At 48.6% G+C, this 19,923-nt stretch overlaps 7 protein-coding genes across 7 annotated transcripts; 5 read left to right on the forward strand and 2 right to left on the reverse strand.

The window, feature by feature from the left end:
- Positions 1-153: 153 nt before the first annotated feature.
- FIESC28_06676 (uncharacterized protein) lies at positions 154-1,071 on the forward strand (the record flags this gene model as incomplete). The annotated part of the gene is made up of 2 exons (XM_031160819.1): positions 154-517; positions 566-1,071. The coding sequence occupies 2 exons, from the start codon at positions 154-156 to the stop codon at positions 1,069-1,071; spliced, it is 870 nt and encodes a 289-aa protein (XP_031015197.1).
- A 600-nt stretch (positions 1,072-1,671) lies between these two features.
- On the forward strand, positions 1,672-1,971 carry FIESC28_06677 (uncharacterized protein; the record flags this gene model as incomplete). Its single annotated transcript, XM_031160820.1, has 1 exon — positions 1,672-1,971. One exon carries the CDS (start codon positions 1,672-1,674, stop codon positions 1,969-1,971), a length of 300 nt encoding a protein of 99 aa, XP_031015198.1.
- Positions 1,972-3,280: 1,309 nt separating this feature from the next.
- On the forward strand, positions 3,281-5,601 carry FIESC28_06678 (uncharacterized protein; the record flags this gene model as incomplete). The annotated part of the gene is made up of 4 exons (XM_031160821.1): positions 3,281-3,352; positions 3,404-3,523; positions 3,904-5,045; positions 5,106-5,601. The coding sequence occupies 4 exons, from the start codon at positions 3,281-3,283 to the stop codon at positions 5,599-5,601; spliced, it is 1,830 nt and encodes a 609-aa protein (XP_031015199.1).
- A 660-nt stretch (positions 5,602-6,261) lies between these two features.
- On the reverse strand, positions 6,262-9,161 carry FIESC28_06679 (uncharacterized protein; the record flags this gene model as incomplete). The annotated part of the gene is made up of 3 exons (XM_031160822.1): positions 6,262-6,477; positions 6,531-9,002; positions 9,159-9,161. 3 exons carry the CDS (start codon positions 9,159-9,161, stop codon positions 6,262-6,264), a joined length of 2,691 nt encoding a protein of 896 aa, XP_031015200.1.
- Positions 9,162-12,251: 3,090 nt separating this feature from the next.
- FIESC28_06680 (uncharacterized protein) lies at positions 12,252-14,681 on the forward strand (the record flags this gene model as incomplete). The annotated part of the gene is made up of 3 exons (XM_031160823.1): positions 12,252-12,260; positions 12,601-12,751; positions 12,802-14,681. 3 exons carry the CDS (start codon positions 12,252-12,254, stop codon positions 14,679-14,681), a joined length of 2,040 nt encoding a protein of 679 aa, XP_031015201.1.
- Positions 14,682-15,167: 486 nt separating this feature from the next.
- Positions 15,168-16,148, reverse strand: FIESC28_06681 (uncharacterized protein; the record flags this gene model as incomplete). Its single annotated transcript, XM_031160824.1, has 2 exons — positions 15,168-15,825; positions 15,883-16,148. 2 exons carry the CDS (start codon positions 16,146-16,148, stop codon positions 15,168-15,170), a joined length of 924 nt encoding a protein of 307 aa, XP_031015202.1.
- A 1,139-nt stretch (positions 16,149-17,287) lies between these two features.
- Positions 17,288-18,692, forward strand: FIESC28_06682 (uncharacterized protein; the record flags this gene model as incomplete). Its single annotated transcript, XM_031160825.1, has 2 exons — positions 17,288-17,863; positions 17,919-18,692. 2 exons carry the CDS (start codon positions 17,288-17,290, stop codon positions 18,690-18,692), a joined length of 1,350 nt encoding a protein of 449 aa, XP_031015203.1.
- Between the last annotated feature and the right edge of the window lie 1,231 nt (positions 18,693-19,923).

A 19,923-nucleotide genomic window follows, 5' to 3' on the forward strand; every position in this document is an offset into this window, starting at 1 on the left:
AGTATCGTCGGCTGAACAACGGCAATTCCGGTTCACTGTTCTGCCGCTAAGATTCTCGAGCCAATGCTCGCGGCATCATTACCAACACCATAAGGTATTTCGTCGACGACCTCCTCCAGCGTCAATTGGCCTTGAATCGTCACACAACCGGCCATGGCGACCAGTATTTCTCGAAGCCGGGCTTTGGCCTCAGCTCTACGACCCGTGAAGCCTTCCGTCCAGGTCCGCAACGATCAAGCAATTCGCTGCTTGTCCAACACGGCTCGTCAATATGTCGCAATGCCCAAGGAAAGCCCCAACCTGCGAAAGGCCCCTCGCGATCAAATCGGCTCCCTCAAGGCCCCTATCGTCAACCCTGCCGACAAGTACCAGAGCAAGTCTGACAACATGCACCGTTACGGTGCCTGGTTGATGGGCTGCCTTCCCAAGTATATCCAGCAGTTCTCCGTCTGGAAGGACGAGCTCACCATCTACATCTCTCCCTCGGGTGTCTACCCTGTCTTCAGCTTCCTCAAGTGTTAGTATGGTGCCAATTGATGGCGGAACGTTCACTAAAACTTGACAGACAACACTGCTGCTGAGTTCACCCAGGTCAGCACAGTCACTGCTGCCGACTACCCCACGCGCGAAAACCGATTCGAAATTGTCTACAACCTTCTCTCGGTCCGCCACAACTCCCGAATCCGTGTCAAGACCTACGCCGATGAGGCTTCTCCTGTCCCCAGTATCACCGGACTGTTTGACGGTGCCAACTGGTACGAGCGAGAGGTGTACGACCTTTACGGTGTCTTCTTTGCTGGTCACCCCGATCTCCGACGAATCATGACTGACTACGGTTTCGAGGGTCACCCTCTGCGCAAGGATTTCCCCTTGACTGGTTACACTGAAATTCGATACGACGAGGAGAAGAAGCGTATCGTCACCGAGCCTCTGGAGCTCACCCAGGCCTTCCGTAACTTTGAGGGTGGTTCCAGCGCCTGGGAGCCTGTTGGAGCCGGACAGGACCGCACACCCGAGTCGTTCAAGCTGCCAACACCCAAGCCTGAGGAGAAGACGGAGGAGAAGAAATAAAAGAGTTCACTCCAAGCTGTATAAGATGTCATTTGTTAGAAATATTACTTTGTTTAGCATCCGACTATCCCGCCCGTGGTGCAGTCGTCATATGTAGTGTCAACTCGGGATACGCAAGACGCTAATCTAGTTACATACATATTCCACAAGGTGTGGACGCGGGTGTTGCACACCATGCTGGCTGACAATGCCGAGGAATGCGACTGATGATGGCGTTACATTTTAATGGTCCAGGGACCCGTCATGTACTTCACTGTACCTGTGTGCGGGCAAATAATTGATTGGTACTACGTTAGGAAGCGAAGCTGACAATCATAGACTGATTTGCCATCACTATGTTTTGATGGGAGCACGGCATGTCAGCTTTCATCATGTCGTTGTATGCGGCCGTTCAATAGATTCGTGTATACCCCTCCACATATGGGTCCATCGAACTACTAGTATAAGTTATATATACCTACGGCCTCCGCCTTTCATAATTTCATTTCCTCTGCTTTCATTATCAATACCTTGTAATAATTGATTTCTTTTGGTATTTTATTTTCATCTATACCACGATTTTAGAGACGATATCTCATTAACACTGTCGTTTCTCCCATCATGTCAAGCCCGATCAACAGCCAAAGCAACAACATTCTCAAGTCGAGAAGAACATCTTCAACAGTATCAAACGAAAGTACTCTCAGCAACCACGAAATCGAATACCTGGCCCTTCGAGATGAAAACTTGTGCTACGAAGACGATGCTGATTTCCATGTCTTCATCGATGCCATGGACCGAGTCGACGAGCTCGTCACAGAAATGACAGCTCAGGGGGGACGAAGACATTCAATGAGTCGCGTATTCAGTGGATTCAAACTACGACGAGGAAGCCAGATCCAGGATCGACAGCAAGGCTAGACTAAAGTCAAAATCTAGTGCAATTGGCGTTCGCCTTGTGATTTGTGACAAAGCCGCTCTAGCCGTCAACTATTGCCATTGGATATTTGCTTTTTTGGGCTTGAGATGATATCACAAACGAGGAAAGGGGTATGTGAAGAATAAGGCGGATTTGCACTGGGAAATTATGTATTTTCTTGGGGCGCGAGTAATGAGGTCTGTGTGTTTTCGCTTCTACAGTACTGTATCATATCATACTATCATTTTTATTTTTTTTGTTTTGGGTGGACGGAGAAAGGTCCCGTTCGTTAGACTTGGCCGGTATAAGCCTCAACTTTAAACTGAATATGCGCAGAATTACATTCCTTACAATACCCATAATGGTCTTTTCAGGGAAATTGATCAACAATTCTCTCGGATTTTTATAGTTCGACAGTTGCCAAGCCAAGCCAAAAGGTTTAAAAACGTTGATGGTGACGAATCCTCGACATGTTTTCCCGAGCCTTGGCTCCCAGCCATTGACGCCTCAACGTTTACAATGAGATTTCAGCCAGCAACAAGTGAAGCAGACGGAAAGTACCGCATATTGCAATCTGGGTGGACGTTATTCCCGAAAGCAAGGAACTCGTTAGACACAGTCCGTACCTTACATACTTAGGTAGTAAACTAATGAGTAGGGCTAAGCTGAACCTTGGCAGTTATGACTGACAGAGCCGCAACAGACACCTGGAATCTCGAACGCATTTATTTATCTTCTTAGGCAACAATACATTTCTTCTTATCGGGTGGTTTGCGGAATAGGGTCTTGATGCTCAAGCTGGTTCACGTGAGTGGTCTCGCCAATCCGGTTAAGCCATGACCATATATCGTGCATCAGTAGAATGGGAGTTAAGACAGAACCTTTCCTTTTTATACAACATTTTATTTTGTTCAGATACTGTATTAAAGATAGCCGCAGTATAAAAGGCAACTGGTTCCAGGAGACTCGGACGATTGACACTATGTTCTGGAATCAGGCTGTCTGCCATAGCATCTGTGGCGCCTGCAACTCTCTCCTTTCGACCTCGGTGAATATCATCAATGTCTACGGTAAAGAGCACTTGTTTGTTTATAGGCAGAAACTATTCGGGTGTGCTGCATAACTTCGATGGAATATGCAGTTGTTGTGTATGACTTCTTCATGTACTGCACACGATACCAGAGCCTGATTCTATGGGTAGTCTCACAACCCTCAGGTTCTCCCTTGCTAAGTAAACTTATAAGCAGAGGCATTTCTCTCCCTCGTTTTTATCTCGCACTTTTGTTGCTTATACTAACAAACTGCGTCAAGATGTCGAGTAACGATTTGGAGATGTCTAACCTGGTCTCTGCCTTTGTGGATGAAGACCCTCCACGATCCGAGGTATGTGAACTCTGTTCCGACTTCTCTGCTCATTCTAAAGATTTTACCCAGGAGGCTGAGGTCATGAGCCAAAACGTTGATGCATCGACGCACCACATGAATCGTCCTTCTATAGACGGTTTGAAGACACCATCGTCAAGGACACTCAGCAACTCAGAACAGCCCAAGAAAGTATTTGTTACTAGCAAACTGTCCCTCATAGGACTTCTTGCTCTGTATCACCTGCCAGCTACTTCGATCACATTGGCACTCGTGTGCTTGTACAGCGCCCATGTTCGCTGGGGACACCTCGACAACGAACAGCTAAGCCTCCTACAATTTGCAGCAAAGGGCCATGAAACGCTCATCCTAGTGTCCTTAACAAATATCTTAATGTATAGAATACGTTACGGACTTTTGCTAGACGATGATGACGTTCCACTTGGGTTTCTCTCGGCATCATTCAACATTGGCTCTCCAATCCAGTATTTCTTCAGCTGGGAACTATGGGCTCCGCTACTACGATCGAGGACAAAACCGAAGCGCCTTAAAAGTGATTCTCATATAATGAGATTGTTATCATCATTGCTATCATCCTCTCTGTTTCCATTGCACCTCTCTCTGCCATCGCGATCATCCCTCGGGCCGGACTGTGGCAAATCCTCAAGCCTGTAGGGCTGGGCAACGAGACCATATATTACTGTGCCAAACCGCTGCGGGAGTCAAACTTTTGGGAGACAAATTTTGACACGGAAGCTGATTCTCAACATTCATCTGTGTACAACGGCTCCAAGGAAATTCTGGAGAAGTTGCGGCCTGTAATTAGCAAACCTCCTACGACTAACAATTTGACCAATACCCGACAAATCACCAATATCTCTTACTCTGGTGAAAACGATGAATTTGTCTCTTTGACAATGGACTTTCTTCAGCTAAACCGCATTAATATGAGCTCTGTCACCATCGCAACATGTCCAATGGATGGAGTGGTCAGAACAATCGACGTTCCTTGGGGCGGCAAGATTATAGATAAAGATTTCCTGACAATGTCCCGGCAGAAGTCCCTTGACCGCACATCAGGCAGGTGGAATCCGGGAAATGAGTCAACCAGAGCAGCCTGGTGGAAGAAGTTCCATGCAGCACCAACCAGTCGATGGAAACAACCTATTGTTCTTGCTGAGTGTGCAGATAATCACACAGTCGGAGATGCTTTGACATTTCAATTCAGCACCGGCATATCCGACAATGAAGTCATCTTGAGCGGGAGATACGACAATGACTTCAAGAGATTCCTTCGAGACGCTCGGCACGAGAAAGGCGTACAACCTGATGTTAGACACCTAATTTTAGATTCATCATCTAGCTCTGGGTCTCCCCCTAGTGCATCTATACTGTTTCTTACTTCATTACCACCATATATCAACGGAACACTTATAGATGGACAAGCTGAAGACACTATAGGGCTCGGTCTCTGTCGAATTTATTCTCGATGGGTCGAGGCTGATATATGGCTTGAACAAAGCAAACCCAGCGCGCAGACTCATCTGGACTCCCCCTTGTCTGACATGGAAGCACACTCTGGCGATACGCAGCCTTCTGGAAGTCCCATCGAGTTCAGTAAGGAGTGGCTCAGCACTATGAGCCCTGAGGTCGGCGAGCCAGCTGCATCGAATAATTCTTACCAAGCTATCTTGGACGTTTGCACGGGAATACCGTCTTGGGTTCAAGGTCTTTCTATCTGCCTATCAGTATACTTCACAGATGTTTGATCCAGGATGAGCTCTTACGAGATATACAACGAAGCTGGTGGCGATACCGAAATTCCCCCTACCTCAGAAGACATTATTGTTCACCTTGAATACTTTATCAACGGATATGGCTACAGCTGGTATAGCAGTCGCACAATCCTATTGGCGTTCTCAGTCCTACTGCTTCATGTTCTTATCGTCCTTGTCCATGTGGTATCAGTCCTATGGTCTCGTCATCCGTGGTACAGCTCAAGTTGGAGTAGCTTTGGACAGATGATGGTATTAGCATTGCGCTCAAAAGCACCAGAGGGTTTGGGAAGCGTCGGTACAGGCGTCTCTAGCTCTGAAACGTGGAATAAATCTGTCTCGGTCAGGGTGGTTGACGCTGAGGATCGCTTGGAGATGATACTCCAGGATGAAAAGGGGGTTGTTTCGCAGAATCAGCAAGTCAACAGTGGAGCTGAAGAAGCAGGTCGCGATACAGGTCTGTCTTTTGCACGATCTGGTGTCAAGTATCATTGATGCCATTAACTTGGTATTCATGTATAAGACAGTGAAGATATGTTTTTGAGCACGGTTGCTATATTAGACACGAGACTATTTTGTATTACATTTATTGATTTTCAGTATTCCTCCTGATATCGTACTCCGGCAGTTCTATCTCTATGAAGTCATATCCTACAGCTTCATACCTCATGTTAATCCTCCTCGTGCTAGCTGGACGACATCTCACCAGTAGCAAATCGTGACCAGCACCTCAAGCATGGTTTCCAAGCATGAGCTATATCTTCTCCTCCGTCACACAGTCCATCGCTTCTTCAAATATAAACGCTTGCCCAGTGCTCCAACATCAGAAAAACTCGACCAAAGATTGTTGCAAAGACGAACAGCGTAGGGGAAAGATGGGCTAAGACGAACCGCGACGTGCAAGAGATATTATCCATGCCGGATCTCAGATTCTTCCTTCACAAAGGAGAAAAGGAATTTCAAGAGTGTGACTTTACAAGCCTGTTACGCCCCCTCGCGCTCGTCTTCCGGAACTCCGCCATATGCTAGGGCTGACTGAAACGCTGCATGCTACCATAGACACTTGCCTTGGCAGCCAATGATAGTGATAGTAATATAAAGTTAACATATATAAAGATCGACTCCGAAAGGAGTTTTCCGTGACTAATAGGGCTGTCACCACATGTCCTCCCGCCCATCATGCCGGCGATCATTTCCAGCGTCGTTGTCGTGATACTGGTGATAGTATTCTTTGGCTCCCGGCCCATACCCTTCAGGGTCATCGTAGCCATAGTCTTGGTGGTTATCGTTTCCGTGCTCATCCTCATAAATCTGAGCGTCGTCAACATAATCAACCTCTCCGCTACCTGACTCGCCATATTGCACCGCAGCCTTAACATTTGATTAGCAACACGCTACAAACAAGAGTTTTGAGTTTTGCTTACCCGGTGATAGTCGAAGTCATATTGATCCATGGTTTCCTGAGCTTCCTGCTCTTCTTGCATTCTCTGTTGGGCCAAGTATTCCTGTTCCTGTTGTTTCCGTCGAGCTTCCTCCTCCAGTCGTTTTTGCTGTGGCGAAACGGGCACATTCATTTGGGGATGCATGGCCTGAACGATAGCCAGGTAGCTATACATGAAGTTGCTTAGTAGGACTTGACTGTGTAGGGGTCGACGTGGGTTGGCCAGTTTTATGTGAGCCATTCGATAGATCGCTCTCTCTTCGAGTAGAGGAAACCTTGACCAATGGTAGTCGACATCAGGAACCAATGGTTTGTATACAGGCTCCTCAGGGACCTTCAGATGTTGTGTCTTCTTAGAGCTCCGCTCTTTCTCTTCCTTCTTCTTACTTCCGCCAAAGATGGATGAGAAAATGCTGCCGTCCTTGTCCCGCTTTGAGTCGCTCTTGCGGTGGCTTTCCTTCTTGCGCTCCTCTTGCAGTCTGCTTTCCACATTATCACGATCGAGCACGAGACTTTCACGTCCTTTGGGTGCGTTTTTGTCGATTGACGTCTGTATGACGTCCAGTCGTGCGTTGTCCTGTCCTCGTTCACCCAGCGATTTGGTCTTAGATCTCTTGCTCTCCTCCTTCTTCTTCTCCTTTTCATCACTGGTACTCTTGAACCATTTCCAAGCGCTTCCTTTACTGGAGCTCGCGTCGTCATCCCTGTCTTTCTTGGACTTCTTGTCGGATTTCCGCTCCTCCTGCGTAAATGTTGGTATAATGGTTAGGCTGTCGGTTCGCGTCGAGCCACTTCCGGGGATGAGTGAGGGACTGGCGGCAAGATTGTCACTTATAGATTGACTTTGAGGATAAGAAGATCGAGATGTCTGCTGCTGCGAAGCGGCTTGTTGCGCGTTCTGGCGACTACTGAAGCTCTTTCGACTGCCGCGACTTGGCTCTTCCTCAATTGGAGGTTCGGGTTCGGAAATTCTATGAGATACCGGTTGAGATTTTGCGTTCTGTGAAGAGGATCGCTTGGGAAACTTCTGCTGATTCTGGTCTTGCACATCCTGATGAGAAGAGGTCTGGGTTGCAGGAAAGCTTGGTGATGATCGAATAGGTAGCTGATCTTGGAACGTATCTGCGGTATTGGCCTCGTTATCGTTGAATCCTTGTGAAGCTCCGTCATAGTGGTCATAATGATCTAGAGACTCTTGGGAGAGCTTCTCAGATCTCTTGGTTTGATTCTGGCGTGAATAGTTGTCTGCCACAGGCTCCGACTGAACACGCGAAAGGCCATGACCCGGTGGAGCTTCCAAAGGAGCAAACGTCATGTCCTCACTAGGTTGCTGACGATGTCCAGAACGGCGAGCAAGAGGTCCGGTGCGTAGACTGCCTCCCTTTCGATACGTTGTTCGGGTTGACCTACGGAGACCCATCCCTGGGGCAGCCGGCAAGATGGGCATATCGTCTGCACTGCTCTCAGGTCCACTCGGTGCTATTTGCGATTCCTGAGCAAACTTTTGAACGGCTTTTGTAGGATCCTTAACAAGTTCTTCAAGGCTCAGCTCATGGCTATGGCCTCGTGAGCGTTTACGTTCCAGTCGATCGGCGCCATCAACGTAATCGACAGAACCGCGGTCCCCAGAATTATCTATTTGACGAGACAGCATAGACTTTTTTCGTCTAAGTCCCCCTACTCCTGAATCACCTTCGCTTATGTCGGTATCGGCAGATAGGAATGAGTCACCAGATCTCCGTCTTATGGATTGGACTCTGTTTTCAAGGAACGATTTGAACTCGCCAGGGGCAAGCTCGGGGTGCACTCTGGCAGGTACCCAGAGCAGTCTCGAGGGATCATTTTCATCGTCATCACCGCTTGGTGCTATTGTCGGCATAGCCATTAAAGACATGGGTGGCATATCGGGGTCCTTGTTATTTCCAACGTCCATCGACAACCGTCTGAGCGCTTGCAAATTACTCAATTCCTGGGCAATGTCATTGGGGTTATCAATGTTGGTAAGAGAGAATTGCGAATCGGCTTGAACATCGCGGAGCGAGAGCGTAGGAGACAACGGCGATTTTGGTCCTTGCTCATATGAGTTGCTTCTCTGGTTTGGGGAGAGCTGATGAGGTCTTTTGGGTGAGTCGCCATTAATGGGAGACGTTTCGTTGGCGGAACCTTCGGAATCAGTTCGCTTGAGCGCTCTTCTTGTATCAACGGATAGAAATCGTCCATCGGGAGGCGGTCGAGGAAGTGATTCTTGGTATGGTGTTGGGCCTCCGATGAAGCTCAGCGGTCGGTTAATACTCATGGGCCGACCACTCTCCGATCCGTCATCGTCCTCATCTCCATACAAAGTGCCAATAGCTTCCGTGACATGGTGGCTCGGGTCAGAAATGGACAGTTGGCTGGTATGTCCGCGTCTGCTAGCAAAACTGCCGCCAACATCGCCGCGGGGTCGAGATGATGTCTATAGACCGACAACAAACTAGGATCAGCATGGGTGGCAACGACCTGGTAGATCAAGACGAAACAAAGCAACACAACACAAGTCACCAAGTACCAGCTACTACGGATGTCGTATAAAGAAAATAGACGTTTGCTGAACGTGAATAATGAGACGTACCATCATCGACGGCTGGGTGGGCCTCAACGAGGCTTGCACGCCCACGATTGCCTGTGTAGTTTCCTGGCTTGGCTTTCAAAACGATACAGGACGTCGGTTCTATGTTACCATGGGCCTCGGTGCACCACGATACAAGCGGCGCAACTGAGTGAAACGTCGATGGCTCGAATGAGAGAGGTTTGGTCACCTCCACGGACGGCGTTGTCGTCAAGTCTGTTGTCGCATGGGGAGAACGTCAGGACGAGCCGCTGATCTGTATGCCCGCCTTCCGTCAAGGTTCCTAGGTAGTGCCAAGTAGTGTGTGATAGCGCTGATTCGAGTCGTTTCGTTCGACGTGATCGAGGAAGAACAAGTAGTCGGTTACAGCTGTTCTTTTGGATTAGACAAAGAGTCGTTCAAGGGAGAAAGAGAGTCGAGATTCGTCCAAAGGTCCAAGACGAGATACAAGTCGAATAGCCCTGGTAAGGGTACCTCTGCAATCAAAGGGACGGTACTTGGACCGGGGCATGAGACGTGTCGAGGTCACGTGGCGGGGCGCTTACAGCGGGTCGTCAGGCGCTATCCCCTTATATCACAGCGCTATCTAGCACTAGAGTTGGCGCCCGTCGGGGTGGTTCAGTGCCGCCCAGATGATGGAATGGAACGTGACGACTATTGGGCTCTGGACCTCTGCCTGACAGACAATTGGCTTATACCAGTATGTAGGTGATAGACAGGGAGTAGTAGGTAGGCTGGTAGCAAAATCTAATAATAAGTATCCAGCGTCGCTGTTCAAGTCGGCTCTAAATCATGTCCATAATGGATATCCGTATAGTAGACCTGCATGATACGATCATGTGTCAGGTACCTAAGCAACCTAGTCGTTATGGATGCCGCCATGAAGCCTTGCTTGAAGTTTTCTAATCCGCTGGGCGTCTGTGCTGGGCTGGTTAATGTCCCTTGAATTCCTCGAATCACAACCAAGAGTCTGGCTAAGGGTCCTTTCTTGCTTTCCAGAATGTGAGTGACATGCAATCAAATTGATGATTTCCTCGGCGATTTAATCGGATTCGACATCTAAAACTTGTATCTACACGTTTATGGTGTATGTTGTACATGTCGGTCCAACACTGAACCCGTTGATGTAACTCCAGTGCTGCTACATGGCATTGAGGCTAATATGGATCGCTGAGGGGTGTCCATGGTAACAGCGCTGGATAATGCGGTCTTATTAGCAGCCCAGCCCATGATGAATGTCTCTTATTAAGGTATGGCCGCCCGCCTGCTCCGGACAACAAAACAAGAGTCAACACATAGCAGATGACGCAGTTGTAATATGACTCTGTCGTGAGCTATAATTATACATCCTTATATCGGTGGAACAAGTCGCACAGTTCATCACCCGCCCATTGACATTCATGACTTGGCAAACAGCTTTCTTTGATAGGGTGAAATGTCATTTATTGAAATTACCTACTCTGCATATCTAGCTCTGCGAGTTGAGATCATATTTCACTCTGTTACTCGATCTGTGGTAGAGAGTGAGGATGAGTTCCTCGAGTAAAGGCAGGTATGAGAGAACTCTTTGAGCCAAACAATTCAACAAACTGAATTGGAGATACTTGTAACTGCACTTATCATCGCTCTATGAAGCTGATCGACATCTTTCACCGTTTTTCTCTTGTATCTCAATTGCATATATACAGAATTTTCAGCAATCTCTTTGTTTATGCGATTCATCATGCCCCATTTTATTCGTCCGTGAATACCTATTGTAGATCGAATACTCATGACTGCATGATAGATGGCATGTGGGTGCCTATCCTTGTCTCAGATCAGCACAATATGCCCAGGAGCCAAGATCGGCCCCATGCTTCCTTCTATCGATTTTATTCACGAGTTTTATATAAGGCTTGTACTCCTGCGTACAAAGAAACTTAATAATGGGAAGTTGATTGTGTGATGTTCGTTCTGGAGAGTGTAACGTTAGCTACCATCATCTCAAGTATGGTGTCCACGATCTACAAACAAGACCCAAAAAAGTAAGCATTCAAGCTTCAACGTTTAAAGCACGATCTACCCCGCTGCTTAATTACATAGCTAATCTCATGCGGGGGTTTCTACCAATTATTGGATACTGAGGTAGGTAGATGTCAACAGCGATGCTTTTTACTTCAAGATAATGTATACAATCTGACAGTTTTGCAACTCACGATGATTTTCTGCATGCTAAAGTCCGAATCAATTCAATGAATTTGGTATGTATTTAGGCTTGCTCCGAATGGCTGGTTAAAGAAACAACACACTATGATCATACACCATCGCATTAACTATACATAACCGGAACGTACAGAGCTGTAACTACTTGATATTAACTTAACTCAATTAATGAACGTGAACTTTAGCGGCTGTAACTTACTTTCTATACAAGAGCAAACAGCGCAGTGAACCGTTGCCAGACGTAAGTGAAGCTGGAAGCCAGCTCATGAATAGTACACTTATTGCTGTTCATCAAAGCTTTGATTTTACATCAATCATGAATACAGGCATTCGAATACTAAGTTCAAGTACATAGGTTTTCTTCTGTCATATTTGAGATCTGCTAAAATATTGTTGTTTCGAAATGTATTGTTTGCTTTGCATTGTTTAGGGTAGCATCAATCTCAAAAACGGTGGCTCATTGAGGAACGGAGGAGAATCGTTGAAACGGTGACAGTGCCGACTATTAACCGACTGGAGCGCCATTGAGACAGAGCTCCCCTGGTCTAACTCAGCCAGGTGGACAAGTCTTCGTCACAGGTGGGAGCTGATGAAGCTAAGCCAAAAGAGGTAAAGGCATTCTCTCCCGATTCTTGGGGCCACCTAGAAATTATCTCTACCTCTCCGTACAGACAGCCTTGCTACTGCTACCTAGCCCGAGCTGCGAAAATCCACCTCCCCGTGATTGCCTCCCTGTCTTCCATTCCTCATCGTCACCTCTTTTGATACCCATTCATATCCTCTTTCCGAGCTCTATCTCACCAACAGAGCATCCCTTCCCCTCGAACGCGCCACCACTCGAGCACGCGAATTTCCCGACCTATTTCGAGCGCATAGAATCAGTTGATTGATAGAATGGCTGCTGTGAGTGCTACCTCCATGACATGGCCCCTTCTGTTATCTGTGATTTGCCCACCCACCTCCCACTGCCCACGGGCCTCTTCAAACCAGCTCCAGCTTCGCGCTATCTCCAACGACTTGTTACATGGTTTTGGACTGTGTTTGCTCTCCTCGCAGCATTCATACGGACTCGTCATTTCGCCTGCGTTCTCCCCGCTCGCGTGTTGTTCTGCCGTTGCGCCCCCCGTTGGTAGACTTCAACTCTGAAATCCGCAACTCCACGTCACCATGAACTCTCACGAGAACCGTCGATTAGCCGCACGATGGCCATGATGGGAATATTTAGCTAACCAATGTCAAACAGCAGCGACCATACAATAACCCGGGCTCAGGCTACCTCCAGAACGGTGCCAGCGGCGGTCTACCTCCTGCTGGTGCCGCACCACTTTTGCCAAACCAGGGCCGAGTCCTCCAGACTGGTCCCCTAAGAGTTCTGTGTATTGCTGATGTCCGAGGTCAGTAACTCACCGAAAGTTTTAACGGATGAGGGCTAAACAGATGATAGGAAACTTGAGATCGCTCAACGACCTTGCTAAACAAGCCCGCGCTGACCACATCATCCACACCGGTGACTTTGGTTTCTACGACGACACTTCCTTGGAGCGAATCGCCGAGAAGACACTCAAGCATGTTGCTCAATACTCGCCCTTGATTTCCGAGCCTGTCAAGAAGGCCATCCAACAGGGCGGTCCAGGCCCAGTTAAGAGCCGGTTCGCTCCTAATGAGCTGCCGCTCTCCGAGTTGCCCCTCCTCATCAGCGGCGAGGTGAAGCTTGATGTTCCTGTCTATACTGTCTGGGGTGCCTGTGAAGATGTCCGAGTGCTGGAGAAGTTCCGAACAGGCGAGTATAAGGTACCTAACCTGCACATTATTGATGAGGCTCGATCAATGCTATTGGAAGTTGGTGGTGTCAAACTACGACTGCTCGGTCTTGGTGGTGCTGTCGTTATGCACAAGCTTTTTGACAATGGCGAGGGCCGCACTACTATTGCTGGCGGCCAGGGAACTATGTGGACGACTCTTCTACAAATGGGCGAGCTTGTCGACACCGCCCATCGCGTTTACGATCCTACCGAAACCCGCATCTTTGTTACACATGCATCTCCAGCTCGCGAGGGTATCTTGAACCAGCTTTCGGTAACTCTCAAGGCCGATTTCTCCATCTCTGCCGGACTTCATTTCCGATACGGAAGCTCTTACAACGAGTTCAGCGTCAACCCCACTCTCGATCACTACCGAGGCAAGCTTGCTGCCTCTAAGGCTTCTTTCAACGACGTGTGGGAGACTGTCAAGGGCGAGGTGGAGCCCGCCATCCAGCAGAACGAGGCTCAGCAGAATCTTCTGAAGAACGCTCTACAGATCGTCGAGAAGATGCCTACCACTGCTGCCGGCGGAAACCCCTTTGGCGGTCCTGTTGCTGGCCAGGCCTCTCTCGGACAAGTCGATGAGAGCGCCTTCAAGAACATGTGGAACTTCAACCTTGCTGATGCCGCCTTCGGATATTTGGTCCTCGAGATTCAAGATGGTCGTATCGGCACAGAGATGCGAGCTCAAGGCTTTAACTTCTCTCACCGAGGTGCCAAGCAGCAACCCGGTGCTCCTCCTACTACAACTGGCCCAGCCGGTATCCCTTCGCCTGCTCCTCCTTCCACCCAATCCAGCGCCCCCCCTCCCGCCAGCCGCCAGCCTTCAACGGTCCAGGCCTCCAAGCCTGCCGTCGCGACTCCTCTGTCCGGCCCACCCAAGCCAGCTACCCCCCAGCCCGCCCCTAGCTCAAGCAGTCCTGCCCCATCCGCCAGCAACAAGGAGCCTGAGAAGGCAGCGGCTCCAGCTGGCGCCAATGGTTCGGCCCATGCCCCTGAGCGTGTCTCATCCCCTGCTCCCAAGACGCCCGCCTCTGATATCATTGGACTCTTCATTATGAATGTGAGCACCGAGGAGCAATGTCGCGAACTTTTTAGCGAGGAGGATAAGAACAAGATCCTGAAGGTCGACAAGTGGGGCAACTCCAACAAGGTTGTTCAATTCAAGACGATTGAAGACCGTGATGCTGCCCTGGACCGACTTCCCGACGATGTGAAGACTCGAACCCAAGAGGACCGATCTAAGCCTCTCGTGAAGGTTTTCCAACATCGCGAGAACAAGACATACGCCAACCGAGGCGGTGCCGGTAACTGGGGTGCCAGCGGACGCGGCGGAGCCACCAACACCAGCGGCTACCGTAGTGCGGGAGGTGCTAGCGACTCCGAATCCAACCGACGCGGTGGTCGAGGCGGCCGGGGTCGTGGCGGAGACCGTGGAGGACGTGGTGGTCGTGGACGTGGTGGCCTCAAGGGAGATACATCATCTCCTGCTGCCGCTCCTTCCACACCCGCCGCTGATTAATACTATACTCAACATCGGAGTGTTATCATCGACTCTTCGTAAGACCATGATTTACCACCATGGCCTTGTTACTAAATTTTGCCACTCTTTTCTGGCAATAGCTATTTGTCTCCCCTTTGCTTGAGTAGCCAAAGGGTGAAAAGACAAGAAAGTCGAGGGACAACCTAAAAACCCTCGTTTTTATGTATCGTGTACCTAATGAGATTTCGAAACCACCAACCTCCATATCGAGGGTGTGGGTTCTTTAGTTTTGACATGTATGGAGTTCAGTTGCGAAGAGAATCTAAAAATATCGTTCTGGGCCCTGAACGCACGTCATGGGCGTGGATGTGCTGATGATGTTCATGGGAGACGGGTTTAGGGGATAGGGTCGAGGGCGATCTGGAATGAATTAACTTCCTATTTTACACTGTTTGACTCTCGTGATACATCTTGACTGTGATGGACTATTTTACAGACTAAATTACATTGCGTGGATGAGCCACTTTATACAGGCTTCATGCCCTTGTGGATAGCGGCGATGCCACCGGTAAGATCCTCATAACCCTCACCAGCAACAACAAAACCGGCATTCTTGATCATGTCCCTGAACTCGGTTTGACTAGGAAACCTCTCGATACTCTCCACAAGATATTGGTAACTATCGCGGTCTCCCGCCACGAGTTGACCGATCAGGGGGATTCCCTTGAAAGACCACTGCTTGTAGATGGTGTTAAAGATGGGATGCTTATCAACCTTCGAAAACTCAAGACAGGCGAATACACCGCCGGGCTTGAGGACTCTATGAGCTTCCTTCAGCGCAGCAGGAATGTTGGAGAAGTTGCGAATACCAAAGGCAACAGTGTAGAGATCGAGAGAGTTATCCTCGATCTGAGAAGGAAGGACTTCTGCGTTGGCCTCTAGGAAAGAGAGAGCGGATTGGTGGGATGCGGGAAGGGCAAGGGAACGCTGGCGGCCGACGGCCAGCATGTCGGGGTTGATGTCGGAAATGATAACGGAGACATTGGGATTGCAATTGAACTCGTGGGCGTGCTGAAGGTGACGGAAGGCAATATCACCAGTTCCACCAGCGACATCGAGAATGCGCTGAGACTGTCCAGGGGGGTTCGTAGCACCAGGGTTCAGCGAGGAGATAAAGTAGTCCCTAGAAAATCAGTCGTTAGCACTGTAGTAGGAACAAGAAAGCAAAGCCCTGACATACTTCCATAGACGATGAATACCCAAGGACATGAAATCATTCATCTTATCATAGGTCTCCGCGACACTGGTGAACACACCAGCAACACGCTGCTGCTTCTCAGCTTCGGTGACAGTCTCATAGCCAAAGTGGGTAGGGCGATCAGACGTAGGGGTTTCGTATTTCTTGAAAGAGGCATTGGTGGAGGAAAAGGGACGGACGAAAGTTGGAGAGCATCTTGAAGGGTTCAATGAACGGGAAAAGCCCCGGAGAGCTGTGCGGGAGGCCATTGCGATTGTACTTGGGCCTCGGAGATGCTGGGAAGCTCTGGGTTGAGGTCAGTTCGAAAATCATACGAGGCTGAGAGATGGAATTTTGCTAGCGGGGCCTTCAGTGTGGCGTTACAGCCTTGTAGCCACAGTGGCTCAGTTCTGGCTGCTGGTTGCTTGACATCGAGTTGAAGGTTGGTGTGAATTTGGAGATATGTGCTATGATATTTCAAACATACCTTTAGACTTCGTCTCCGGTATTAGCGACTGTAGAATCTGCTTTATCACGCTTCTCTTGTCTATGGCTGAAGATGGCGCGAACAAAGACGTGCACCTGGCTTCTTAGGAACCAAGCGAGACCAGCAAAGACGAAAAAGAAAGCGAGGACGAGAAGTGCGATTGCGACTGCAGGAGAGGAAGCCATGGCTCAGCTTGGATAGAGTGAAGTTGGGATGCGATAACACTTGGTGTTCTGGAATCAATCACCCTGACAGATGAATTTGTGTGCAAGTGGAAGTGTTTTGTTTAATTCAGGTAACTATTAGATGCAGTCAAATCGATAGCTTGCTTTGGCTGTAAACAGATGCTGTGCTCTCTGGTTGCCATGGTGCGTATTATCTGGATGTTTTTGGCAGTGGCAGACAGCCGTTGACAGCTGCACTGACTAGACTGTCAAAGGGTCCAAATTGGGGATCCATCATGACGATCTAGAGTTTATCGCGATTGTGGGGTAATGATAAGGATTGTGGGGGAGGATAAGTCGGGGTCCTCATGGTTGAGGCATCATGGGCTTCATTATCGGCATTCTAACATGACCGACAAGTTTAAGATCGACTGCCAAGAATTTGTTGTCTAGGCATCATGGGGGGTCTTACAAAGTGCCCGAGCCATGCTATTACCGAAAAAGTAACAAGCCTCCAGAGTCAATTGTTGGCTGGCGGTGCCGAGCATCGTCAAACCACGGCTTATTTCGTCTCGGCTCTTACGGTTGGTGTCGGCTCAGGATGACGTCGCTTCCTCGCGGTATCAGACAAGCCAACCCCTCGGTAATGCTCTATGCTATCTATTCTAACATCTTGTTGAGTTCTAGCTATTCGAATAAAAGAAAACATAGCCCAGGATTCAATTGATCTCTCAACAAACAAGCATCCACATCCATCATGAAGTCTCGAGCTCTGCATCAAGTCGCCCTGAGGAGGGCTACACTTGCCAAACCACATGTAACACCTCTCGCTTTTCGATCAGCGAGTAGTGTATCGCAGCGACCCAACTCGAACTTTGTCTCTTTTCCCGGTGCACTAAAGAGCGCTTTCACAAGCACGCTCAAATTCGAATCCCCCGAGTCGTACCCTGCCTTGTCGACGTATCGCGTTGTAGACCAGCATGGAGTAGTGGTGGATGAATCGTTCAAGCCAGATATCTCCGACGAGGAGGTTATTCGCCTCTATAAAGATATGGTGTTTATCTCAATTATGGATCTAATAATGTTTGATGCGCAAAGACAAGGTCGATTGAGCTTCTACATGGTCAGCGCGGGCGAGGAGGCCGTCAGTATCGGCAGCTCAAGCGTGTTAGACCCAGAGGATGTCATGTTTACACAATATCGAGAGCAGGGCGTTTTCAAAGAGAGAGGATTTACAGCAACAGACTTCATGAGTCAATTGTTTGGTAACATAAAGGACCCAAGTCGAGGACGCAGTATGCCCGTCCACTACGGAAGTAAAGAGCTGAATATTGTGAGTACACCAGATATCAGCACAAAGAAGCTTTGACTAACACAAAGGTACACAGCACTCCGTTTCATCACCGTTAGCAACACAACTTCCTCAAGCTTCAGGAGCCGCATATGCTCTAAAGATGCAAAAACTCCAGAACCCGAGTTCCAAGGCTCGTGTGGTTGCGGCATACTTTGGTGAGGGTGCAGCGAGTGAAGGTGATTTCCATGCTGCTCTCAACATCGCGGCTACGAGATCTTGCCCCGCCATCTTTATCTGCAGAAACAACGGTTTCGCTATCTCAACACCCACACTAGACCAATACCGTGGCGATGGTATTGCCAGTCGTGGTATTGGTTATGGCATTGATACCATTCGAATCGATGGTAACGATATCTGGGCAGTCCGAGAGGCCACTAAGAAAGCCCGCGAAATGGCACTTGAAGACGGCGGCAAGCCGGTCCTAATTGAGGCTATGACCTACCGTGTTTCACACCACAGCACCTCTGACGACTCATTCGCCTACCGTGCGCGTGTCGAAGTTGAAGACTGGAAGCGCCGCGACAACCCCATCACACGCCTGCGCAAGTGGATGGAGGCCAAGGGCATCTGGGACGAGGCCAAAGAGAAAGAGGCCCGAAGCGCTTTACGAAAGGAGATTCTCAAGGCGTTTAGCGAAGCAGAGCGTGAAAAGAAGCCACCGATTCGAGGCATGTTTGAAGACATGTATGAGGAAATGACAGATGACTTGAAGGCTCAGATGAAGGAGCTCAAGAGCATGATGGACAAATACCCCGAGGAGTATGATGTCTCTGAGTTCGAGGGTGGTAAGGATAGTTTGAACCCATAGGAATAAGGGACTAGTAATCTTAGAAGACCAGATAATGCGCAATCAAACAAGTAAACGCAAATTGTAATGTCTTAACAAATTGATTGAAGCATCTATCTCAACCGTTGCTCTTACGACGGCCTAGCTTATGACTGGTTACATGATGAAGGAGAAAGAAAGCCCTGCAAACAACTTGCTGGAGGAAATGATTGGTGTACATAGAAGTTTGACTTTAGCTGGATCCCCTTTGATGTTAAAATTGACTTTTGAAATTGGACAATTTATTAAGCCCGAATCCATAGTAAGCTTCTATTTAACATAAATCTGCTGTTTGTTGCATAAGGTTATTAACATCGCAGGTTCAGATTTGGTCTTTGTGATGAGGGCATCAGTAACATAAAAAATGGCTTTGTAAATTCATCAAGTTTCTGCAAATTTCTAGCCTAGTCTATAAAGCAAGTAACTTTCCTGTTCTGGTGACATATTGTATGAACTTGGCATCCATCTTGAGAACCATTGACTTTTTATACAGTGACTTGAGGCTCTATCATCCGACCGTGCAATATCCGATGTCGATGCCCGTCTAGTCGCAGCTCTTAGCGTCACCTTTGCAGTGGGCTTTTAGTGGGAGTGTGATGGACGCCACTTTGAAACTAAGCGGGCCGCTCCACAATGCAAGATCCCTCTCTCGCAGCTGCACCTTGATGATGTTTTACGTTAATGAATAAGTTAGTTTGGGATGGATATGTACATCATCAGGGCATGACTGACTCAAGATGAGAAGTTTAGCTGAGATGTACTTATAAACTGGAGCATAAAACTCTGAAAATTGTTGGAAAAGACACCTTTGTTGGTTACAACTTTACCTCATGATATTGGATCCATGCTCCATCTTTCCTGGCCGTGCAGCCCTGCCGTGATAAACAGAGAACCACCCCGCCCCTCCTCTCTCTGGAGCCTGGCACAGTGCACGCTTGCCCGCAGTTAAGGAGGTAGAATGGGCGATTCACAGTGCTTTTCAAATGTGTCTTGTCCTACACAAACGCATATTGGGTGGATGATAGAGCGGGCACACCCCAACTTTGTTGCAAACGTAGTGCTGTAGGTGGCCTTGAGCAAGAGCCTCTCAGGGCCGCATATAGTGGAGTCGACCACCTCACACACGTCAACCGTTCCATTCGTTCGTTACGTTAGACTACCTCTAGACTCAGGTTGAGGTGCCCATCCATCATCTTCTCTCCATCTCTCGTAT

The sequence above is a fragment of the Fusarium coffeatum genome (assembly GCF_003316985.1).
Source record: "Fusarium coffeatum strain FIESC_28 chromosome Unknown BRIP53273_contig_142, whole genome shotgun sequence".
Classification (NCBI taxonomy): domain Eukaryota; kingdom Fungi; phylum Ascomycota; class Sordariomycetes; order Hypocreales; family Nectriaceae; genus Fusarium; species Fusarium coffeatum.